This window comes from Parasteatoda tepidariorum, chromosome 9, assembly GCF_982258835.1.
Source record: "Parasteatoda tepidariorum strain Cologne lab strain chromosome 9, Ptep-v5.0, whole genome shotgun sequence".
Classification (NCBI taxonomy): domain Eukaryota; kingdom Metazoa; phylum Arthropoda; class Arachnida; order Araneae; family Theridiidae; genus Parasteatoda; species Parasteatoda tepidariorum.
This window is the reverse complement of record NC_141763.1, coordinates 51,494,915-51,522,233: the sequence shown is the minus strand read 5'-3', so window position 1 is coordinate 51,522,233 and position 27,319 is coordinate 51,494,915. Positions and strand designations below refer to the sequence as shown.

At 28.6% G+C, this 27,319-nt stretch overlaps 1 protein-coding gene across 1 annotated transcript in view; it reads left to right on the top strand.

Annotated features, from left to right (window-relative positions):
- LOC107444943 (equilibrative nucleobase transporter 1) overlaps positions 1–25,119 on the top strand; it is a 77,073-nt gene extending 51,954 nt beyond the window's left edge. The window contains exons 4-12 of the mRNA XM_043045135.3: positions 3,172–3,248; positions 7,934–8,026; positions 9,932–10,139; positions 15,792–15,848; positions 17,565–17,759; positions 19,024–19,128; positions 19,256–19,451; positions 21,650–21,770; positions 24,028–25,119. Of these exons, the coding sequence (XP_042901069.1) occupies positions 3,172–3,248; positions 7,934–8,026; positions 9,932–10,139; positions 15,792–15,848; positions 17,565–17,759; positions 19,024–19,128; positions 19,256–19,451; positions 21,650–21,770; positions 24,028–24,162 (1,187 nt within the window). The 3' untranslated portion in view covers positions 24,163–25,119. The remainder of the gene's footprint in view (positions 1–3,171; positions 3,249–7,933; positions 8,027–9,931; positions 10,140–15,791; positions 15,849–17,564; positions 17,760–19,023; positions 19,129–19,255; positions 19,452–21,649; positions 21,771–24,027) is intronic.
- Positions 25,120–27,319: the final 2,200 nt, after the last annotated feature.

Below are 27,319 nucleotides of genomic sequence, written 5' to 3'. Positions count from 1 at the left end.
TTTAAAAAATTATAGTTCTTTTTACCATACATTTAGTAAAAAATACAAAACTCAGAAGTAAATATAATCAAATAAATTGTTTTCATGTCATGCCCTAAGGTCTCATGATAAATTATCAAATTTTATCACATATTAAAAAACAATATTTTATTATTAATTTTACCAAACTCATGATGAATCAATCTTCCTTGATTTCTGCTACAAAAGCGCTTTGACAAAGATTACAAAGCTTTTTAGTCTTCTCAAAGAGGCAGAGACGCGGTAAATTTTACCATATTCGGGAAGTTTTTACCAAACTTCGTTTTTCAGTGTAGTGCTTTTACAATATAATTTTGGAAATCTAAGATTTTGTGAGAAAATGAGTCTTGTATTATTCTCCACTTATTGTAACATCTTATATTATAAGCAACATAATTATAACCTATGTAATCAAAAATTATCTTTTTTCTTTAAATTTATACTTGCTAAAATATAGCACCATAATACTTAAAAATGCAGTACTTATCATTATAATTGTCATGGTTTTATCAGTTGTTATCAGTGCGAGCTGCAACTAGTTAGAATGAGTATTGAATCCTGTAAAAAAGAATTATGATTGTTATGATAAGTATGATTGTTATGATTAGTAAAATAAATAATATGATTAATGATTTGTAAATTATACAGTTTAGACTAAAATAAGAAAGTTGACTTAATTAAAAAAAATTGACATGAATTTAAAAAAACTTACGTGATAAATAAACATGATTTGAACAAGCAATTAAGTTTAAACACAAGTTTACATTGAACAGGGAGAAAACAATTCTGATAAATTTTCTGTACTGTATGGTAAAGATATTTCAGGAAAAAAACTCACCCATAATTCTGGTTAATAAAACCAATATATACGGTATTTCTGACATTCATTTGACAATTTTACCATTCATATGGTAACGGTTTACCGGAAAATCGGTTTAGAATCGGTTAGAATTATGGTTTTTACTACCACATATTTCGTAAAAAATACAAAACTCATAAATAAATTTAACGGAATAAATGGCTGTTATACCAACCTGTAAGGTATCATGACAAATTTACTAAGTTTTCATTTTCCAAATTTTAACTCTTATTTTAAAACCATATTTCATTGTTAATTTTACCAAAATTTTGACCAATGCGATTCAGTAAAAATTACAGAGATTTCTGATGCTCCCTTAAAGTCAGAAACACAGTAAAATTTTCCACATTTTGATAGTTTTGATAATACTTTATTTTTCAGTGTATTAATCAGAGGAATTGCATTCATCTTGTTTAAAGCATGTAAGTTTTTGTGATTGCATTTTGTGAGACAATCACATTATTTACTTCCTTGATTTCCGTTAAAATTACGAGATTTTATGAATAATATGGTGGTTGTAAAATTCATTCCATGACTAAAAAGTATTTGAGTTAGCAGGCACATTTTTTTAATTTTTATGCACATTTTTATTGGCTGTTGCTGTTCATTTACGTCGCACTAGAGCTGCACAATGGGCTATTGGCGACGGTCTGGGAAACATCCCTGAGGACGATCCTCTGAGGAAGACATGCCATCACAATTTTGATCCTCTGCAGAGGGGATTGCACCTCCGCTTCAGTAGCCCGATGACCTGCACGTGAAGTCGAGCACTTTACGATAGAACAGTTTACCAATACCGCACACCCTCGGTCCCTACGCAGACGGATCCAAGTGGTCACCCACCCACACACTGACCGCAGCCAGTGATGCTTGACTTCGGTGATCTGCTGGGAACCGTGTCTTAACGATCAGTACACTGCGGGACCATTTTTATTGGCATCTTCTTAAATAAACTTTACGCTTCGTGTGTGATGAGTTATTTCTTTCTGGGAATTTACGTAAAATTAATTAAACTTTATATATTCAAATCAGTTATGTTAATGTTTTTGTATTCATTTCATGCAATAGGGACATTTGAAAAAAAATTTAATTTTTATTAGATTTTAAAGTATAAGTTCGCATAGTAAAAAGTAAAAATTTGCAATCATACTTTAAACATTATGTTTACTGGTATTAAATTTAAAATAGATGAAATGTTATGTTAAAAGATGTTATAATTAATATTTTTCAAATGAAACTTTACCTTTTATATATTTAAAATAAATAAAATATATCCTTCAAAAAATATTATCTTGACATATTTTGTTTTAATTCATATGCTAATTTAAATTTTCTCCCTTTATTTATTACCTATATAAACCCAAGTCAAAATTCTGGATGGTCCCATCAAAACATTTTGATGGTTTGTGTTGGTTTCAGTGTGATTCATGATGGTCCCATCAAAACATTTTGATGGTTTGTGTTGGTTTCAGTGTGATTCATGATGGTCCCATCAAAACATTTTGATTGTTTATGTTGGTTTCAGTGTGATTCATGATGGTCCCATCAAAACATTTTGATGGTTTATGTTGGTTTCAGTGTGATTCTTGATGGTCCCATCAAAACATTTTGATGGTTTATGTTGGTTTCAGTGTGATTCATGATGGTCCAACATCATTTGATGGTCACCATCATCCAACATTTTCCATTATGCTTTCATGGTTTCGAAATTCCAATAAACTTCCATCATTACATGATGGAAAACGCTACTTTAAAACTATGATGGTTAACCATCAAGAGAAGTTTGATTTTCATGGACCAACAATCCATGATATATACTTCCATGATGGTTTAGTGAGAATTGTTGTTGGTTCTCAGGAATATACCATCAAAAAAAAAATTTTTTTTATAGTGGCAGTCATAAATCTGTCCGAATTCCTTCATTGGTATAATGATTGTTCATGATCGTTCCACCATTTGATTTCTAAGAAACTGTGATGGAAACTTCTGATGGACCAACATGAAAAGACCATCGAAACAAGTTGCTATTCTTATTCTGGACCATCATAAATCAATCCGAATTCCTACATTGGGGTGATGGTTACTTATGTTAGTTACCATCAAAAATATAATGGTTCATAATAGAATTATTGATGGTTATCATCATGATTATGTTGGTCCATCAATGGAAATCCATCACAAATTTAGACTTGGGAATGTATGTTTCAATGTTTAATGCAATTTTAATTAATGAAATCTTGCTATACTTTTTAATTTTTAACTGCCTGCTTTAAAAATGTATTACAATTTTTCAGAAACATCTTACCTGATATTTCCTGCCCTTACGTTAATGTGCTTGGCTGGTGTACCGCTTCGACTAGCCAATATGCAAGTAAGATTTATACATCACTCATCTTTTTTTACATGTTATAATAAAATCCCGAATGTTTTGCAAACTGTCTTATCAAGTCATTGTGGTAAATCGTAAGTTATACCGGTAAATTCTATAATTTATCAGATTTAATCTTTTTACAGTTGTTACTGTAAAAAAAAACATAAGTATGGTAAATCCTACGTTTTCCCTGTAAAATCTAGCTTTTACCAAAGTGACTTGGTAAATGTAGAGCTCCTGAATTAGACAGGCCAACTTATCATTTATTTTTGGAGCAACGAGCTAACATAAGCACATTACATAACTGATACTAACATAACGTTAACTTGGGAACTTGTTTGCTCCAATATTGCTTGATAGGTCATCTTTGATTGTATAGGAGCCTTAGGTAAATGCTAGAACTATATTTTGATATGATTTCATTTTTGCCTTTTACCGAGCTTTTACGATTATACTCAAGAATTACTGAGTCACTTTGGTAAGTCCTAAGTTTTACTGGGTAAAACTAAGAATTTACTAGACTTTACAGTAAAATATATTCATATAGAAAATCTTTATTATTTAAGAATTTTTAGAAAAAAACCCCCCCATTTTTTTGACAAATCTTGGGAAAGAGGGGATCAAATTTTACTGACTGGAAGAAATACGACGCCATATCACAAATAAAACAGTGTGATGTTTTTTATCTGTTATCACTGATATTTTGTATTGGGTCAGTTGTTCAACGATGGATATAAGATATAAAACGTTCAAATCAAGGCCCGGATAGCATGGTTGTTAAGACGCGGGACACATGTTTGAGAGAACGGGATTCAAATAAAGCCGCCCGAAGAATCCCTGTGTATTAAATGGTGACTGGTACGCGTAAAATCTGCCGGGGTCACAAAGTTCTCCAAGTTCCAATTACAAACCAATATCTCCGGGGAACTGATCCAGGAGTTCTCTTGTCTTCTGGATTGGGTTCAAAATTACAAGGCTGCGGAGTTGAACATTGGTAGCCATAAACTCAAATTTGGGTCTGATGTTCAACGACGGTTATATAGATAGAAACAAAACTTGCAGTTTTGAGCAGCAGTGGCTCAAGAGGAGTACGTTCGCCTCTCAATGAGATGAACTAGGTTCGCTTCCCAGTGGTGACCGGTTGATACGAAATCCGAACCCAGCTCGCACCGATCACAGTGCTAACGTAAAAATATCCTCGGTGGTAGACGATCATGGGTCAGAATACTTTTGCCGTCAGACTAACCATGAAAGGGTTTTCCTTTCCCTGTTACACAGATGCAGGTTTGTTCTATTAAATAATCCTCCACAAGGGCTAGTAGTATATCCCATTGTTTGATCCAGGAGATCCCTTGTCTTCTGGGTTGGAAACGGAGTAGAATATTGTTAGTTGTAAACTCAGAAATAGGTCTGCTGTTCAAAGTCGGTTACAAAATTACAAAGCGTTAGATTTTAGATGTGTGTAACGTTTTTAAACATAAAGCCAGTTTAAAACCCATTAATCTTCCACTCATAAATTTACATTTTTGCTCCCTTTACCAATTCGATGATATGTTTGAAATTCAAGGACCTGGTTACAAAGTTTGGAAGATTTCTTATTGCTTAATATCAATTTTGTCGGCATTAAAGATAAAGCCGACCGTGACACTGCTTTGCACTCCAGTGGAACGAATTCACTTCAGATATTTTTCAATTAGTCTCGAATCTGTTTAAACATTCGTTCTAAAGTTAGAACAAGAGAGAAAATTGTTTGTTTTTTTTTCTTAAAAAAATTCGACCAGCTCAACGATCGTCAAATTCTTCGCTAATAATTATTTATCTTTCAAAACCATGACAAAAAGTTTTCGTTTGAAAGGTGAGTGTCCTATTCGCTTGAGTGCAGACGATTTTTATTAAGTTAGGAAAAGGAAGAAAACAATCGAACACAGCGGAAAATCTTTTTGCTGATATAGAAGAAAATATCGATGATTCATTATTTTTAAAACGTGAAGCATTCCCATAAATATTTGTTTATTTTGCTTATTCTTAAAAGTACAATATATGCATTTATTATTATTCTTAAGTGCAAATGTAAAATTAATAAAAATTTGCAGCGTATGGATAAAAATTGGAAATAAAAAGATTATTCGACACATTGAGCAGAAAGTATTGTAGATTCATGGTATTTGAAAAGTAGAGCATTTTTTTTAAAATTACGCTTTTGGGGAAGCTTCAATCCTTTTAATTCTTAACTGTAAGCAAAATTATTAAAAATCTATTACATATATTTAAAAATCAAAAAATATAAGACAATTCATTCACATATATAACAAATATTAATTATTCCTGGTTTTTAAAATATAAAGCACTATTATTAATAATTCTTTTTATTATTTTCGATTATTTCGTTTATTCTTAGCTGTAAACAAAGCTATTAAAATATTTAATTCGTGCATTTCACTTTTTATAACTTTGATCATATGTTATAATCACAGATACAATTTTTCGTTTAGTAGCCTTTTTTTATTACTAAAATGAATCCTTAACACTCCTTGGTATTGATGCAAAAAGATCCTGATTAGTAGCTTGGTATTCACATTTCATTTTATAACCGTCGTTGAACAGCCGACCCAATTTTATGGGTTTACGACTGCTAATGTTCAACTACGTAGCCATGTAATTTTGAACCCTATCCTGAAAACAAACGAACTCCTGGATTGAGTATTGGGAGACATTTGCCTTCGTGGAGGACTTTTTGATGAAACTAACCCGCATTTGCGTTACATGGAAATTAAGATCGCGAAAACCTCCCACGGTTAGCCTGACGACAAGGGACCCATGATCCGTCTACCACTAAGGATATTTCATGTCAGCACTGAGGTCGGTGCAAGCCGGATGCGGAATTCCTATCGACCAGCCAACGCTGGGATTTGAACCCGGTTCAACTCATAGGATAGATCTCCGACTTGTTAAGATTATGTCCTAGTACGCGAAAATATGATTATTGGATCAAAAGTTATACATGGTGCTTTTTTTTATTTTTTTATTTTGAGCTCCGCCCTTTGGAAATTTCGTGGGTTTATCCCAAGGAGGTACTTTTAGTTGGATAATGCGTCTGTCAAACTTTTGGCATTGTGAATGACTCATTTGAGGAAGATTAGTAAGGCTTCACTTTGTTGAGTTGGTCCCCACTATCCACAGATCTCAATCATATTTACCATTTTTAAAATAAAGTTGTAAGAGTTGCCCGTCATCAACATCCAAATCAAGCCAGCTTTAAGGCTACAACAACCTCGCTTTCCCGGTAATGGTTTGGCTCAGTGTTAAATCGTTTTTTTTTCTTCTTAGACTTTTAGAAATCAGTGGCATGGTCAATTTACAGACACAAGTAAATTAAAAAATTCCTTTAAAAATGAAATTTTAAAAAAAATTGATTGCCTGCTTTTTTTTCCTATCAAACTTTAAGTATCCAGCTGCAATTTTATGTTGTGGATTGTGCATCATAGTAAATTTTACTGCAAGTTTAACCGTTAGTCATTTGTTAATGATGTCTTTAGACGATATGACTCTAATCATAAATCAAGAATATTCAGAAAATCCTTAATGGATTATGTGTAATGCGTACACCAATCCTTAGAGTCAATGTCAACAGGTCTTCATTTGCTACTATCAGAAGACATACCGCAATTATTAATGTATTAGTCGTAGACTGTTTGAAAGATTTAGCTCTTTGCAAATGTTACCGAAGTCTTTGCAAAGTTTTCAATATTCTCTAATCTACTTGTGTTTTAGTAGGCTTATTACAGCTAGCTTATATGCTTTTAGACTAATTAGGAAATGTGCAAAAACTTGAATCAAGCTGAATTCGTTTAGATTTATTGCAATGACATTTTAATTAACAAAGTTATTTACAATTCTGTAATTAATACTCTAAATTTATTTGAAGCTGCTTTGAATAAATAGTGGTATTTGCGCAATGGATGATACATTTTTAATAAGCCTAAAGGGGATCATTTCAATAAGGCTGAACACTTGCAGTTTGGTTAAAATCCCAATTTGACTGGCATGTGTGTGATGGCTAAGTGATGGCCAAATGATCGTTAAGTGCATGTTTTTACTAATTTTGCAAAATATTTGTCGACATTTTATGACATACTCGTAAAAGTCATATTTAAACAAAACTCTAGCGACTTTGAAAAAGCAATGCTTTTACTTAGTTTGTTCTCAATTATTTTGCACAGTATATAAACAAGTACGATGTTTTTACGAAGTATGATTATGATTTTTTTCATATTTAAACAATATTCTAGCGGCTTTGAAAGAGCAATACTTTTACTTCTTCTCAATTAGTTTGCACAAGTGCGATGTTTTTACGAAGTATGATTATGATTTTTTTAATATTTAAACAATACTCTAGCGGCTTTGAAAGAGCAATACTTTTACTTTTTCTCAATTAGTTTGCACAGTATACAAGCAAGTATGATTTTTTTTGTCCAAATAATTCTTTACAATTAAAACACGCATGTAATAGGCTATATTAAATCTTTTTAATATGGCGTAATTATCCCAGTTAATATTATTTAAATTATTTACGATACTGGACTACAGCTACAAAACAATAAATGTAATTTATTGCTATAAATGCATTGTTTTTTTTTAAGAAACATTAAATGTAATTTATTGCATTGTGCTCTTTTTTTTGGCAGATAGCAAACCTTTTTCCAACCAGAAGATCTACCGTCATTACTCTCTACAGTGGAGCCTTCACTGCATCTGCATCCATATTTATTTTCATGAAGGTGAGAAATAAAGTTTTAATTGCTTAAATGCGATTTTTTAAAAAGACATGGCATAAAAAGACCTTATTTTAAATAAAAATCTTGGTTTATTATACAAATGTTACAATCTATAAGACTCCTAGAAATTTAAAGTAAAAGTATTTCAAATCTTTTTAAAGAAACTCTTAAAAAATTAGTTTTTTCTTCTACTTAACAGAGAATGAATATGTAATTGTGAATATGCAAATGACATTCTCCAAAAAATTGATTTGTACTGAATTTTGGCAGTTAAAATTAATTCTTGAATTTCGACTGGATAATGACCGAATTTCGAATAGTCACCAAAACAATTAAAATGTCGATATTTCTTATAAAATGGACATTAAATTCGGAAAAATAGACATTTATTGAATTTTGGATGATGATATTAATAATTTCGGCTGTTAAAATTAATTATTGAATTTCGACTGGATATTGACCGAATTTCGAATAGTCACCAAAACAGTTAGAATGTCGATGTTTCTTATAAAATATACCTTTAATTCACAAAAATAGACATTTATTGAATTTTGGATGATGATACTAATAGCTGAATTTTGGATATTCATCAAAGCGGCTATATAAATCGCGACATTCCCTTAAGATATTTAAATTTGCTGATGATTTTTGGAAGATGATATTAATTAAAGTTCTACTGAATAATAATTGAGTTTCAGATATTCAGTAAATGTGAATACTGATGTTCACAAGAAAAATTTATATTTTCGTAACTTCGTAGAATGATATTAATGACTAGATTTTTGACATTGAATAAAATGACAATGTGGGCATTCTTAGAATCAGGTGACATTTATAGAATTTCAGTTGATATTAAAAACCGAGTTTCAAGTGACTAATGACTGAATTTTTGACATTCTCCGAAGCGGCTATGTAAATGTCGACTTTCATCGGAAAATTAGTGTTTATTGAAATTCGACTTTCAGAGCGTACATGCATATTTTCATTCTTGTTTGTATTATTTCAAAAATTTACATTCTATATTGTAGCCACTGGTATGAACTTTGTTATCCAGAAGTTACTCGCTTATTTTATTTTTATTGTTTTTTTTTGCTTGATGTAATTTACCATGGGCTATTTCGAAAAATTCTTAATTTTCCATAATAAAATAAATAAACATAAGTATAATAAATATAAATATAATAGGGTGTATAAATAATAAAAAAATAGCTTTTAAGAAACTAATTACTTTTATTATCACTTTGATTTTCAAGTTAACTGTTAAAAGAATATAAACAAACTAATCTTAAATTTCAATGCTTTTTTATTTATGCTTGTAAATGTAAATTACTATTAAAAAAATTCCTTACAAATGTTTTTCCTTATGTTTTGTGGTTTATTTCAGAAGTTCATTTGAAATTGCCTTCAAAAACAACCTTAAGAAATTAACCCTCCGAGTTTTATAATCAAGGTGTATGAAGTTCATTTATTCACAATTGAGGTTGTTTTGTGGCTGATAGAAATTTACCTTAGAGCAAACAGCTTAAAGAGGTTGTTTTTCAGGTGAACAGGCTACACTTCGGGCAAATAAGTACATTTGAGGTGTGGATAATTACATCCGATTTCAATTAAAATTTTTGCTGAGCTATGTAAGAGGTGGAATTGAGGTTGAAATTAAGGTTTAGTGATGAGGCTATTTTCGCTGCAAAAAAACATTTTCTGCCTCAGGTGCAATTACACACACCAACCTTAAGACAACCTAAAGAAACACATTATTTTCTTGTAAAGAATTTTGCATAAGCAAACTATAGAAATACTATATAATAAGAAAAAATGAAACCTTTTGAGCAAATATTTCGTTAGGTTTTTAATTATCAATTTGCTCATTTGTTAAATATCAAACAAATTTTTTTTTTTTTGCTTTCATAGTATGGATATGATGCAGGACTTTCGTGGGAGTGGGTGTGCTATATTCTTGTGGCCTACAGTGCATGCATGTTACCCATTACTCTATTTTGCCTACCCGTGGATCGAATCAGGGATGACAGTGAAAAGGGTAGAACACTCATCTTCAAAAGAGTCGGTGATATTGCCGTCATCACAACAGGGCAAGATGGAAAATTTAATGCAATACCAGGTGAGTGAGATCTGAATAAAAAAATAAAAATGCGTTTTGAGATTTTATTTAGTTTGATGTATCAAAAACTAATTATTTTACTCTCCATTGGGACATATTTGAGCAAGTAAAAAATTTATTTGTTTCTTTTTTAATGAGAAACCCAGAGGCATCCTATATACCGGTTGGGCAAAGTACATAATAATTTTCATGATTTCAAGTTAAAAAGGCCAGACATTCTATTCCATGACTAAGCATTCTATAGACCAGAGATTCTCAAATGGTATTCCTCGAGAAAAATTTTGAATAAAATTTTAACTTAAATATATGCATTTTTTGCAATACGCTAGACTCTTTTCAATTCTATTTAAAAGAAATAGGGAAAAAAATTTAATTAACTAAAATTAAAATCGAAAATACTTATTGATTAAAAAAAATATCTACAAACCATTAATCTTAGAATCAGATTAACGAAAATTTTTAACAAAAGAGGAACTTACCTTAAACTCTTCTTAAATTTTTATGATGACACACATCTGGTATTTTTATATTAAATATCATTATAAATTGAAAATTCACAAGCACACAATTTACATGCACAGTGAGCGCCATTCACAATCCTTCCCATTTAATGTCATTATTTTCTTAGGTCAGTTTCTTAATCCATCTCATTCTATTTTCAGTTTATCAATTCTTCATTTGTAACTTCTAAAAAATTGGAGGAAAAAACTTTTTAATGAATTAAGAAATTTTCGATTTTTATTACATCGAATTTTGAATAAATCAACAAAACATTCAAATTATAGATATATTTTATTATATAGGAAAGATTCAAATTATAGATGTATTTTTAACATTCGTATCAGTAGGAAGTTCTAGGGGAATTAACACTTGTTCGAATTATCCAGTACTTCGAATTATCCATGTCCGAATTAAATTATCCATGTCCGACTGTATTTAGTTTTTTATACATCATCCATTGTTATAATAATCTATTTGAAAATCAAGTTTGAAGTATATAATTCAAAAAAAAATATTGTATATAAGCTTGAAAAATATAATTTGAAATAATTACAGTATATTTCAAAAATTTTAAGTGTATGACTCAAATTAAGTATAGTATGTTTAAAAAATAAATTTGATATACATATATAATTTAAATCAATTATTTTTTATTTCAAAAATAAGTTTCAAATGTGTACTTTTATGTAATATAAATTATTTTTATTAATCTTCACTGTGAAAAGTTTCGGATTAATGTGCGGCAAAAAGTACTGGCATTCTGGTAAAATCCATTACAATGTAAAATTTATTCTTACCGTAAATTTTCATACCGTAACTTTTACAATAATATTTATTTAATTATAGTGATTTTACAGTCAACACTATTGTAAAAACTATGGCATATTAGATTCTTTGTTACGTAAAAATTTACATTAAAAATGGATTTTACTGTATAAAGTACCGGCATCCTAAGTGCTGTTACATTTTAAAGAAATTTGATCCGCATTTTTTTACAGTCTAGTTAAACTATCATAAATAATAGAGTTTGCTCATCTTTCATTTAAATTCGCAATCTTCTCATACTTTCTTAAGTATTTAATTTTCTACTTTTTAAAACTTAATAAATTGTTTTGAAACGAAACAAAACGGAACAAATTTGATAAACATATTTTGTTTCTTCTAATTATCATTAAATAACGTAACATAATAATATAAAATATGAATTAAAAATTAATGCACAATATTTTAATGAGGAGAGCTCAATTCATTCATTCTATTTGAAATTTATTTAAACAAGAAATTTCAAAACAAAACAAAATTTAACGCAAATTAAATTTAAGTGTTCGCCTCTGCAACTATTTTCTATTTTACGCAAATAAGAGAGAGAGAGGAGAGAGAGAATATAATGTAAAAAATGTAAATAACGTGAAGTAATGTAAATGATGTAAAGTTATGTAAATAATAATGTAAATAATGCAAAGTATGAATTTAAAATTAATGTACAATATTTTAATGAGGAGAGCGCCATTCATTCATTCGATTTGATTTTTATTTAAACAAGAAACTTTCAAAACAAAACAAAATTTAACGTGCAACTATTTTCTATTTCACGCAAATAAGAGAGAGAAGGAGAAATGTGGTCATTTCTGTTTGTTGTGTAAATATTCCTTGACATCAATTAGTTACTTTTCCATAAGGACACTTTGCATGGCGAGCGAGTTCAAGTTTAATTACCAGATCAAGAAGTTTATATAAGATCCAGTAGCGGGGAGAAACAGTTAAGTCTTTCTTTCCGCGACCTTCAAAAACCTTTTATTGCTACCGGTTGTTCATTCCGTTTTTTCTTTTTTTTTTTTCTTCCTTGATACCGCAAAATTTGCGGGGATAAATTAAAAACTTTTCAAAACCTCCATAGGTAAATATTCAAATAAAAATAATGATGAAAAACAAATAAATTAAGAAATAAACAAATTTACTTATATAAGTACACTACTGTTTAAAAAATAAAAACAGATAATACTATTTGTATAGATCTACAACTGTTAAAAAAAAAGAACTGGCGAATAAATAAATAAATAAATAATTGAATAAAAACAGACTACTTAAATTAAAAAAATAATTAAATTTAAAAAATAATTAAATTAAAAAAATAATTAAATTAAAAACCTTTTACAATTTTCATAGGTAAATATTGAAATAGAAATAATTATGAAAAATAAATAAATTAAAAAATAAACAAAAAATTTTTACTTATATAAGTGCACTACATTTAAAAAAAAACGAAAGCAGATAATTCTATTTACATACATATACAATTGTTAAAAAATGAAGAATAAATAAATAAATGAATAAATAAGTGCACACTATTTAAATTTAAAAAATAATTAAATTAAAAACCTTTCACAATTTTCATAGGTAAATATTAAAGTAAAAATAATTATGAAAAACAAATAAATTAAAAAATAAACAAAAACAAATTTATTTATATTAGTGCACTGCTGTTAAAAAAATAAAAGCAGATAATTCTATTTATATAGATATACGACTGTTAAAAAAATGAGGAATAAATAAATAAGTAAACAATTAAATAAAAACAGACGATTTAAATTAAAAAAATAATTAAGTTAAAGTCCTTTTGCAACCTTCATAATTAAATATTAAAATAAAAATAATTACGAAAAAAAAATCAAAAAATAAACAAAAAGAATTTTACTTATATAAGTGCACTACTGTTACAAAAATAATAGCAAATAATTCTATTTATATAGATATACAACTGTTAAAAAAATGAGGAATAAATAAATAAATAAACAATTAAATAAAAACAGACGATATAAATTGAAAAAATAATTAAATTAAAATCCTTTCGCAACCTTCATATTTAAATATTAAAATAAAAATAATTATGAAAAACAAATAAATTAAAATATAAACAAAAACAATTTTACTTATATAAGTGCACGAATGTTACAAAAATAAAAGCAGATAATTCTATTTATATAGATATACAACTGTTAGAAAATGAAGAATAAATAAATAAATAAACAATTGAATAAAAACAGACGATTTAAATTAAAAAAATAATTCAGTTAAAATCCCTTCGCAACCTTCCTAGTTAAATATAAAAATAAAAGTAATTATAAAAAACAAATAAATTAAAAAACAAACAAAAACAATTTTACTTATATAAGTGCACTATTGTTACAAAAATAAAAGCAGATAATTCTATTTATATAGATATACAATTGTTAGAAGAAAACTGAAGAATAAATAAATAAATAAAAACAGAGGATTTGACGTATAAAGATACACAACCACTGAAAACAATCAAAATAAACAATTTTACTCAGATCGACGCACAACTGTTAAAGAATAAATTTTATTTTTATAAAAAAGAGTCAATTTTATTTTTATAGATACTGAACTGTTAAGAAACAAAAATAAGCAATTATATTTATAAAACTGTTATAAAATTACAAAATCAATTTTTAAATTTCTACAATTCAAAAATGTCGATGTTTTAAAAATTCTAGAGGCGACGCAAGTTCAATTCCAAGCGACAATAGCCAAATTGGTATGATGCACTCAGCTTGCAATATACAAATTTAGATTTAAAAAATATATATATATACCCTCTGGTAGGCGGATCATGTTAGAGTCGACAATATAAGGATTTTGTGCTTTTTCTTTTTGTGTTGCATGACGTGGGATAGTTTCATTAAAAAAGTTCTCTACTAAGACGAATTTGATTTAAGAGCTATCTATAGTCTTCTAGATTCAGTTTAAAGTAACGGAGACCTACAAAAATAATCATTCATATAGTCATAGATCCAAAATGAATAACTGTTCAATGATGGTGATAAAAATAAAATAAAAATAACTCATACCTTTTTTTTAATAAAACTCCGGTGCTTAATTAAATGAAATTTAAGATAATTTATATATTTATTTTATTTTATTTAATTTTTTTTAAAATTTTATTCAAAGAATGTGGAAAATGTAAACTGACTTAAAATATATATATATATATGTATATATATATAATAAAAAAATAAAAATAAAAATCCCCCCCCCTTTTTTTTTCTTCATATGTCTATAATTTTTCTTTGTTTTATTCTTTATTCTACATTCTTTATTCATATATGCAACAATTATAATTTCACCCCAGAAAGGATAAATATATTGCCATAATCAACGTATTAAATCCAAGAAAAGAGTTTCTGTATATCAGTTTATTTGATTTGTTTTAAAGCTAACCAATAAACATCATTTTACTCTAGAAAATATGTAATAAAATATTTTTTATCTCTGATCTCGAATTAAATATCCCAGTATAAAATACTTAAAATTAAAAAAAATAATAATAATTAAATTTAAAAGAAATATCTTAAGAATTATTTAATTTTGGGAAATTTGAATTGCTATTTAAGTATTCAGTGTAAAACCATCCGAGGTTGTTTTCCGATTTAAAAACGACCTGTTTGAAGTTTAATTTTTATATAAAACAATTCTCTCTTTTTGCATTAGAATACACTTTTTACGTTAGATATCAGAATATATTTTAAGCAGAGAAAAAAAAAAGATTAAAATTGATTTAAATTATAATATATTGCATTAGTTTATTTTTTTCATAATTTCAAAATAAAATTCTGATAGGATATAGAATATTACTGCTTCATGCCAGGATTTAAGTAACTTTTATTACGTGTAAATGCGTTTCGTATAAATTATAAATGTTCTATTTCAGAAAAAAAAAATTTTTATCACAGAGAATTATTTAAACATTTGATATTGATTTTTTGGAATTTTCCATCAATATACTAATATTAAATGAATAAACTATAGAAAACTGATTCGACAAAAAAAAAAAAAAAAAATTAAAAATTAGAAACCACTTTTGCAACGTAGTTTTCTATTTTTTAAAAATTTTTTCTTCTTCTTTAAGATGCAAACATAGCTTTTTTTTCCTATTTTCAGAAGAAAGAAAAAAAGGTTTTATCATTTATAATTAAATCGATCACCACGATATATTTTTTTAAAGCTTTTCATAAAAAAAGAACTGTGTGTTTCCCTTTATTTTGAACTTTTATAAAATTTAAAAATAAAGAAGAAAGCTAAAAAAAAAAAAAATAGTCATAATTAATTAAAATATTTTGTTATTCCATTTAGCTTCACCTTTGACTTTAAAGAAAACATTTGAAGGATTAGAGCCTATTCCCCGAAAAGGTAACATTGTATTCATTTTAGATCGCTTAATTTTTTCATTTATATATAATTTTTTCATTTATATATTATTTTTCATTTATATATATTTTTACACTTTGGAATAAAATGTATAAATATCCATGTATTCAAATGTATAAATATTCTCCCTTAATGTGTAAAAAACATTTCTTGAAATAATCTTTATTCGAGTTTATTAATGTTTCTTTTTTTCTTTTCCTGACGCAGTTGAAGTTTGTGAAGTTATATAACTATTCATAAAATGAAAATTGTGTTTTAAATCTGAATAATCATTGTATTTGTAATAAGAATATTTTTTGAAAAGGAATTTCTTTTTAATATTTCATTTAAAATGAATAATGAATAAATCAATGAATTTCATTAAAAAAAAAGCAATATTTAATTTTTATTTGAATAAGTGCTGTAATTGAGGTTTGATGAATGAGAATACATAAGATTATGACCCCTCCATCTTCATACTATATTATAATACTATTTATTTCCTTAACATTGTGCTGCCATCTATAAGGATTATTCAAATTTAATGAAAAATACATTAGTTCTGATTATATTTGACAGATGGCAGCACCATGACAGACTGTTTAACAGATGTAAATTTCGGAAATTGCAAATTAACTTTTAATTTATTTTTGATATTACTTTTTAAAACGCAAAATATATTTTCGATGATTAGCAATGAAGGAAAAAAATGTCGAACTAAAAATAATACATCACAAAAAACATTCACTTTTGTAATAAAATTAAGAAAATATTTGCTTTAGGAAAAAGTAATATGTTCTGCCATCTATTGTTTATACAGCTTTTGAATTGAATTTTTCTCATGTTAACTAACTGCTTCGCTTTTTGTTTATAAAACGCGATCTTCAAAGTTATATATGAACCCCAAAAAATACGATCTCAAATTTTATAGTTAATTTATATACTAATTTTTCTCGTATAATACCGAATAAATAAAATTTTTGCCGCTATTATTGCATTTTAAATTTTATATTGAAAATGAAATCCCATAATCTGGTGCTGATTTCAATTAGAAATAATGTGGGGACTAGACACTTTTTCAAGGGAAGTGTGATCGTGGAAAATGTTTAAAAAAATAGTGAAATTTTTTTTTATTTAGTTTTATTTTATTTATTAATTTTTGAAAAATATTTTTACATTTGCGGGACAAAAATTTTTATAATTTCAAAAATTTAATTGAAGCTACTTGACTAACTATTTTTGGTAAAAACTTTACATTTATAACAACACTTAATTTTTAAGATATAAAAAAAAATTTAAAATTTCAGTTTTATTAAAATTTTTTAATTTATATCTGGTGTGAGGAATATATATATATATATATATATATATATATATATATATATATATATATATATATATATATATATATATAAGGAGTTCTAGTATTCTGGAGTTTTTTAAATTTTCTATCGGAGTATTTTATTCTATATCTTCCAATAAATAAGAATATATCACAAATTAATAATTGCATAAAAATTAAGCTCTGATGTTTATGTGAATTAGAGCCGACTCTATATAGATGCGACAATCATTATTCGTGATTATTTTAAAATGTGGAAAAATGTGGAGAGTGGAAAAAACGCGTAACTTTGAGACTCCTATTCTATTTACAAAAGTGAAATCCTATATCATTATGTGTCATATTCTTTTTAAATTGACATTTATATGTGTGTTTAGTATTGCAAAGTGTAGAAATGGAAAAAGAGATAACTACTGCCAGTTTGGAGGAACAACTACCATTTAAGGTAGCTGTCACGTCTTTTTCCTTCTCTTTGCACCAGTATTGGTTCTCATGGTTGTTGTTGGCAACTCTCAATTACTCTGGGTCTCTACATTTATGGATGGAGAGAATAAGTTCCGATTTCCATGTTGGTGAGTTGCTTATATTTTATCAGTAAACATTTGTGTGTTTTCTTTGAACTGAAAAACTTGCAATTGAAGTTGAAATTACCTATAAATACTTGTATCTCAATTTTACAATAATATCTCGAAATAAAAAGTTGGATTATCAATTAGGTTAAGGGTCGACGATTTTGTACGGCACGATTGTGGTAATGTGGTCAGAATTGGGCACATGCACAATGCACAAACCTTTACTTCCCAGACAGCCTGGCACTTCATGTGTCTGAAACGCGTAGACAAGACAACTCCATCGATCTGCAGTTGGGTAGGTTTTAAGCCACCACTGTGGATTGAACCTCAGTCCTTTACAACGACAGCTTAGAACCTTTGTCCACTGATCCAAGGGAGTTCCATTCTAATACGATTTCTGTGAAATCAACGATTCCGTAAAATAACTATGTGAAATTTCGCTTAAAAGCTTAATTTATAATAATTTGCTTATATAATAGTTTAATTTTTGTTCATCCGAATAATAGTTTAATTTGTTTCATAACGACATAGTTTTATTTATTTATTTTTTATTTTTTCGAAAGTAAAGTTGCATTCTTAACTGCCAATTTCTGACCAGAGTTGAAAAATCCACGGAAAATTAATTGTAAGATTAAATATGATCACCTCAATGTTTAATTTTTTTTAAATTTTAGTTGAAAACCAAATGGTTTTAATTTAAAACATTTTAATCGCCTGATGCCTGTTTGTTATATTGCCCCAATATTTACGGTTCTTTTTAATCCTTCTTTCATTCTCTGTACGTAAAAGTCGAGCTTAGAATTCTCACGTTTTATGCAAACTTTCGTAATTTAAAATTTGCTTTCTAAGTTACTGAATGGTTTAAGAATTGTTTTAATTCGAAGATTCTCTTCACAAAAACTAAATTCTTAATTTTTTGAATTTTTTTTTTTAAAAAGCGGGAAAAAAGATTTTTTTTCTCATTAGCGAAAATGGAGAATTATATATTAGGAAAATAGTTTTTTCCTTCGTATAAACTTAGGTAAGTTACTGAATGGTATAAAAAGTGTTTTAATTCGAAGATTCTCTTCACAAAAACTGAATTCTCATTTTTTATTTTTTTTTTAGAAAAAAAAATATTTCTTATTAACGAAAATAGAAAGTTATGTATTTAAAATATTTTTCTGCCAAAAAAAGAGTTTTTTTTCTTCGTGTAAACGTATTTTTATAAAAAGTCATCCGTTTTATTTCTTTCAAATTTAACAATTTAATGCTTTATTTTTAGTAAGTAGGTATACACAGATTTATGGTTTGTGTCAAGTTTCCTCTCTAGTTCTGGCACCAATAGCAGGCATTGTAATGGACAGAACTCTGAATTCAGCTGCTCAAGGTATTTTATCATCAACAAAATATCTGCTTAAGTCTTAACTTAATAGTCTTTTAATGCTGAATGCAAACATAAAAGATACCAAAACTTCGAATTATAGTAGGCTTATTCATTATTTTTAACCTTTCAGAGCCAGACTTTGATAAGCGAAAACTGATAAAGCTTAGATCTGGATTCTGGCCGATGCTTTTTACAACAATAGCGCAGGCTATTGTTCAAATTTGCAAGTTTTTTGAAAATGATGATTCAGTGTACATATCAATCGCCTTCACTACTATTCTAAGATCATTTCATGTTGCTGTTGCCTCTGCCTATTTAAGGATAAGGTAAGATAGAATTATTAATTTTTTAATTATTTTTAATTAATTAGTAGAAGAATTATTGTTACAATTAATAATTTATTAATTATTTTTAATTAATTAGTAGAAGAAGTATTATTATAATTAAAAGTTTATTAATTTATTAACAATTTTAATTTAATTAGTAGAAGAATTATTATTATAACTAATTTATTAATTATTTTTAATTAATTAGTAGAAGAATTATTATTAAAGTAATAGTTTATTAATTTTTTTAATTATTTTTAATTGTTACTTTAGGAATTATTCTTGATTCCAACTTTATAATTATATTTTGTTATTACTTTATTAATTATTACTGATCAGAGCTTCATTATTTATTTTCAATTATAATTTTATTAATTATCTGGAGAATTTCCTCTTGAGTTAAGCTAAAATTGTTTCATATTGTTTTAAAGATTTTTAAACGTCTGACGTCTACAATTCAGATAAAGAAAATAGCAATCTTAATTGAAGACCAAAGAGGATGAGCTGGCTATGTCCGTTTTTTTATCGCGATACTATCGCCATCTGCTGCATTTTGAGGATCACTAAGTTTTGACAAATCAATGACGTGAAAAATCAGTTTCTCACGAGAGTTATTACTCAGTGAAGATGGGCCATATTGTGGAAGATATCTTTCATTTTTCGAGCAAAATCCTTTTTCCTCGAAATCAGTTTTATGGATATAAATTGTTCGTCCCCTTCATCTTCAATTACAGGTTATTAATTCGAATATTTAAGGAGTTCACAAAAGGCTTAAAGTAAAATCAGTTTTGTCGTCCTAATTATGTTCGTTATCTAAAAATATTAGAATCAGTATAAAGTTTGTACTGATTGTACTATCTTGGGATAACGGAACATTGACGTAAAAATCCGTTTAATGTTTATCTGATCAATATAATAACGTTTCAAGATTACTACTAAAGATAAAATCCACGCAGGAAGACAAATGATGAATTTATGTCCGATTTAAGAAGAGCTTATCGGTAAACTACGCTACACTATCTGAACTAAAGTATACCGGCACCCAGTGGCACGAACTTAGCGTGTTTTGAGATTCGAACATTGCTACCTATATGACAAAGAATACTAGCTAAATAACTGTTTCTTTAAAAGGTGAAAGTTCATCTTACTCCAGCGAAAACACCTTTCGCTTTTTCCTTTGCGAACCCACATATTGAATTGTGAAATTTGTTTTTTTTGCAAAGTCATATAACCGCCTATTGTTTTGACCATTAGTTTTGTAACACGGTATGTGATAATTAGATATAATAATATAAGCATAAGTTAAATTTTTTTTTGAGAAAATTGATTGAATATTCAAAATATACACACATTTTTTTTATTTATTTCAAATACACCAGTACATGAACTTCGAAGTTAAAACTAGTTGAATGAAAAAGATCATATCTTCATAGCAGGAAAAGTTTGAGACAAATTTTACTGCAAGAAAAAATTTAAAACAACATATTAATATGCATTCAGATCGTATGATAAATGTTCTATGTGCATTGCTATAAAACGCGCTTATGTCTTCATGGGATATATACACCGAAGAGCCATTACATTATGACCACCCTCCATCTATAACAATGGGCTCGCCCAGGTTTTCATGGTTCCTCAACCAGGAACAATGTTTTCATGGGGCACATTGGGACCCATAATCCTCATAGAACAATACCTGACGTCTGTAAGCTACTTGAGCATAGTTGCAGACCAGGTTCACCCATTCATGGCAACAGTTTTTCCTGCTGGGGATAGTGTTTAACAACAGGATAATGCACCATGTCATAAGAGTGAAATCGTCATGGATTGGTTCGAGGAACATTCCAGTGACTTTCAAGTCATGTCTTGGCCCCCAAATTCACCTGACCTTAATACAATAGAGCATTTGAGGGGTCCTACTTGGAAAACCAAATTCGTGCTGCCATGCTACCCCCTCGCAATGTGAGGGAATTGTAGGACCAGTTGGTGAGCGCTTGGTACCAGATACCTCAGACTACCTATCAGCATCTTGTGAAATCAACGCCACGGCGGGTGCTAGCAGTTTTGAGGGCTAAAGGTGGTCCTACTTGTTATAAGCAGGGTGGTCATAATGTAATGGCTCTTCGGTGTATATTCTAGTTCTAAAATTGTAGTTGTTTCTAAAGAGTAAAACTGTTGCAAAACAAAATTTTCCATAGATTTCCTGCAAGCCATTTCAACCGATTATTGGGCATTATGAGCACAACAGCTGCTGTTGGTTCCTTACTTCAGTTTCCACTATATGTTTGGGAATCCCATTCAAAAGAGGATGTTTTACAAGTAAGTGTCAGCAAAATTTATCGTAAAATTCAATTATAATATAGTAAATGGATATATTCAACACCTAGAAGGGAGAAGGCCTACTCATGGGTTACTATAAGCGAGAAAACTGATCCTTCAGTAGTCCAAACGTAGCGACATCTCGCGTAATTAACCCCACTGCACAGTGTATTAGCCCGGACGTAGTGATAATTTTCTTATTTTTCCTCACTGCGCAGTTTATGTTCTTTTCGTCGGCTACTAAAATGGTAAGTGCTGATGCATTCTCTCTTCTATGAAGTGTTGATATATTATAGTGTTCGCCACGAATAAAATCACTGGATTATAAAATCAGCAGCTTTTTAAAATCAAATCTGCAGGAATGGAATCACAATGTCAGAGCGTGGAAAAAGCATTCCTTTATAAAATTATTGACATCATTTTGTAAGATAAATTATTGTTGGGCGTGTGCTTAAAATAATTAAAAACTATGTTTCTCTTTTCTATTTTCTCAGCTTTTGAAAATATAAAAATAATAAATTTTACTGTGCTCTCCACGACCAAAAAGAGTAAAGTTACAGGCATGACACACACGTTTCTCCTTTCTATTTTTTAGCTTTTGAAAGCAGAAAAAATAACCAAATTTATTGTACTCTCCGCGACCAAAAAGAGAAAAGTTACAGACATGACACACACGTTTCTCCTTTCTATTTTTTAGCTTTTGAAAACAGAAAAAATAACCAATTTTATTGTGCTCTCCGCGACCAAAAAGAGCAAAGTTACAGGCATGACACACACGTTTCTCCTTTCTATTTTTTAGCTTTTGAAAACAGAAAAAATAACCAATTCTATTGTGCTCTCCGCGACCAAAAAGAGCAAAGTTACAGGCATGACACACACGTTTCTCCTCTCTATTTTTTAGCTTTGGAAAACAGAAAAAATAAACAATTTTATTGTGTTCTCCACGAACAAAAAGAGCAAAGTTACAGGCATGACACACACGTTTCTCCTTTCTATGTTTGGGCTTTTGAAAACAGAAAAAAAAACAAATTTTATTGTGTTCTCCACGAACAAAAAGAGCAAAGTTACAGGCATGAAACACTTTTTCCGGAGGTCTAATACTTTTAATATTTGAGAACTTTTTCCAATGCTGCACTACTTAGGATTACTAAAATTTGCAAAATGTGATTATGAGGCAGTGATTTTGATCATTTTCATGTCGGTGGAAAAATGTCGCCAAACTGACGATTTTTTTAAAAAAAAGTTTAATAACTTTCAAAATATTTAAGTTATTTGTCTCTTCTAAAGTCTAGATAATTCTTCACAACAAGATTATGTATATAGCTTAATAAAATCACCGCATTGCTTCAAGTGTAAGCCACTTAAACCGTGGCTTTTTTTATTTTCCTTGGCGACAGAGCTTCGAAAAACAGCGTTAAAATTCATAGAACTCCAAAACATTTATTCGATGTAATTTATTCGGTACTTATGATAAGTGTTGCCGCAAACCATGAAACACTAGCTAAATTCTGTACGGAAAATTTCTTTACAAATTATCTGCGCCAAATGATTTGTAGCTTAAAAGGTACTGTAATAAACCGACATAAAATGCAATAAACTTTTCATTAATTTTGTTTATTATTTATTTTTGTTTTAAAAAATGCAAAATATGGTAGTTTTTATTTGATTTTTTGTCGAAAACCATTCTATAGTTTTGCTATCAATATGAAACGAGTTAGTTTTAGTTTTAAAATTTTAGCAGAAACCGATTCCATGAAATATTTTCATTTAACATAAAACGAATCTATTTGTTTTATTTTAAAAAAAATTACAGAAAATAGTTTTGATTTTAATGTTAGACAAAGCATATTTGTTTAAATTCTAAACTTTTCGCTCAAAAAAACTAAGGAATTAATTTTAATTTTAATGTTAAATACGTTTGCTTTTATAATCAATTCTATAAGTAGCATTATTTTGAGTATAAGTTAATACAGGCATATGATACACACGTTAATAATAAGTTAATACAGGCATATGACTTTGTTTCTAATTTTTAAATTTAAGCTTTTGGTTTCGAACGAAATGAATCATTACAGAGATATAAATATTTTAAAGCAATAATATGACATTTTTTAAAAGATTTCAAAGTTAATTTTAGCATAGTTAAAACAGAAAAAGTAAATTCACATCCTCTCTGTACTTTTTAATATAAAGGTTTAAGTTGTTTAGTTATTTGTTCAGTATTTATTTCAGTTATTATTACTTTCTTTTTTTTCAGGTAAACATCTTCAACCTCATTACTCTGTTGTTGTGTTTTGTTCACCCTCTTCATCTACTCTTCACACCTTTGCAGAAGCGATTTATTCGTAAAGAAAGAGACATTATACTACAAGCTAAAACCACGAACTCCTAGTCAATTAATAATTGTGATCCTAGTAGCAGCAGCGCACCAAGCGAAGATTTTTATAAACATGTTCGAGTAAAGCTTCTATGAGAGCTATAAGCGAAAATGTGTGGTGCTCGTGAAATTACTTCTTAGTTTCTTACCTGATGTGCTAAATTTGTAGGTGCCAAAAGAATTATTTTCCTTATTTTAGAGGAGCAGAACTGGAAATGCTTAAGTTGGATCCATGATTTTTATTTTTACTATAATTTCTCTCCTGATGCTGCATTTATACTTAAGAAAGTTCTTTTTAAATTGATTTGGTTTACTTATAAATGAACAATTCCAAAGATCAAATGAAGATAGTTTCAGTGAACGACTATAAAACTTATCAGGAGTTAAAACCACTTAATAATTGTTTTATAATGTATTATAATTATTAGATGTAGTTTTTTTTATAAAAAATAAATGAGAATTATAAATGTTTAAATGAAAGTGAAGGTGGCATAATTAAGTTATAGAAAAAAGTATTATTATTTTTAATGCTTAGTTTGATAACAGAACACTGAATGGTGTTTTGTTAGCACTTGTAAACTTAACTTAAATAATGTAACTTAATGTACTTAAACGGTGATTAAATGGTGCTTTTTTATGCAAATTGTAAACGAATCATCTTGTATCATCTTCATAAAATATTTTTATACAGAGATGGCATGAAAAAAGTTAGGGCCCAAGCATGCATTCTGTTGGTTGAAAATATTGGAGCTATAAATAATTCAAATGATGTGCTTGACATTTGTTAATAATAATTAAAAAAACTAGTACAAAAAACACTGATAGGCGGTGGAATGGTAAATTTAATACTTTATGCAATGCTGAATTATACATTGGAACTTTTTGTATTCATTTTCTTCGTAATTCTTTTATAGCTGCAACAGAATTCAAATGGTTCTTGTAGTGCATTTTACCAATTGTGTTTTTTAATAGGTGGTGGGGAGATAAATTTAATACTTTATACATTGGAACTTTTTGTATTTGTCTCATTTGGTGGAATTATTCTACAGCTGTAATAAAACTCAAATGGTTCTTGTAGAGCATTTTACTAATAGTGTTTTTCAATAGGTGGCTGGGAGGGAAATTTAATAATTTATACATGCTAAATTATACATTGGAACTTTTTGTATTCGTCTTATTTGGTGGAATTCTTCTACAGCTGTAATAAAATTCAAATGGTTCTTGTAGAGCATTTTACCAATAGTGTTTTTCAATAGGTGGCGGGGAGGGAAATTTAATACTTTATACATGCTAAATCATACATGGGAACTTTTTGTTATTGAATTTACCACCTTTATATTATTACCTGGAACTTTATAGCATTTTACCAATAGTATTTTTCAATAGGTGGCGGGGAGGGAAATTTAATGCTTTATACATGCTAAATTATACATTGGAACTTTTTATTATTGAATTTACCACCTTTATATTATTACCTGGAACTTTATAGCATTTTACCAATAGTGTTTTCCTTGCAACGTGGACGTAGGCACACATGACATGAGGCAGTAGCTGATGCTCGTGCAAAATCCGTCGTATTTTTTACCACGAAGTATGGAGAAGAGGCTTGCTCTGTAACGCAAATGCTTTTTCCCATTTTCAACCTATGCAAATGTATGTAATGTATGCTTAATATATTTCTGTTGATGAACCTTGTTGTTCTAAAGTATTTTTGTTATTTAATATATGTCAAGTGCATAATTTAAATTACCTTTTGTACAAACTTTATCTCATTTGGACCAATATAACGCACGATAGTATCATCTGTGGAAAGTTTATTTTCTGCTTACCCCGTATTTAGGGCAATTACTGAAGGAGTGTGATGGTCTCAATTCCATTGAATGAGTAGCATAGATATGCCACTGGAAAAAGAAACACAGATTATATTCTAATTACATAATTGATGTTTCATTGCATATACTCGATATCATAACTGAGAAGAAGTAGTTATTTTAACAGGAAATAATAGGCTACGAAAAGTCTCAGCAACGTCCATTCTTCTTGTACAGAAGTGGCAAATATGAAAGTAACAAATATGTTCCATCTACATTAGTTGGATATGATATTATGATTTTAATGCAATGTCATTAACAGGACAATATGATAGTTAATTTGTCTCTTATGGGTGAAATATTATGTTTATATCATAGTTCTTTTTTTAATGCTGTTAATGTTTCATAGCTTTATGTCGCGTTTTATAAGCTATTTGTTTATAAATTTTATTTATTGTTCTGTGTTTTTTTTTACTTAGTTGTTCCTAATAAAAACTAAATAAAACAGTTATTATTTTATTTTATTTGCATTACCGGAATGACACAAACTTATCTCTGCACCCTTTCTTAACGCAAGAAATAAATAAAACTTTTGAGCTCAGTTGTTTGTAAATGTTGCTATAAAGGTTGCAAAAATCGCAAATTGTTCCACAATAAGAATCAAATCAAATCTTAAAGTCGAATTTGGATCATTGTTTGCAAATAGTTGCTATTGTTGTCTCAAAGCATGGTTCAACATTAATCGCTTTTCCAAGCTGCAAAACTGTCACAAATAACAGTCAAATTGTCCTATTACTACAGGGTCATGTTGTTACGGACCAAAACCTAAACGCGTACCAAATCATGTAGAAACGAAATCTTACACAGAGATGTCTAAGCTGACGTCACTTCCCTTATCTGTCCAATGTCAACCCACCAATGATCAATGAGTTACAGACAGCAACCAATAGGAATGCGTTTCTATTGGGATGTGAATATGTATCTTCATATAAGAATAGTGCAAACGACAATCAATTTATTTGATTCACTCAGTGATATAGTTCAGATTCTGGCCTGGACATTTTTATAGGCATTATCTAGTATAAAGAAAACGTAGCCAATAATTTTTCTTTAATATTTAACAACACACAAAAGTTAATTCTTATTTCCTGTGACTTCATATGTCTACACTTGGAACCGCTTGGTATTCCGACACATAAATTATTTTAATTATTCTGCTTATGATTCTGCCCGTTAGTTCATTGTCGTTAGTGGTTTTGTTCTCAAAATTACGTCCTCAGTAGATATTGACCACATGGAATTTTGTCTTGCAAGATTTTTGATACATATATTTCTTGCACATCAGATCATGTCTAAAGTTA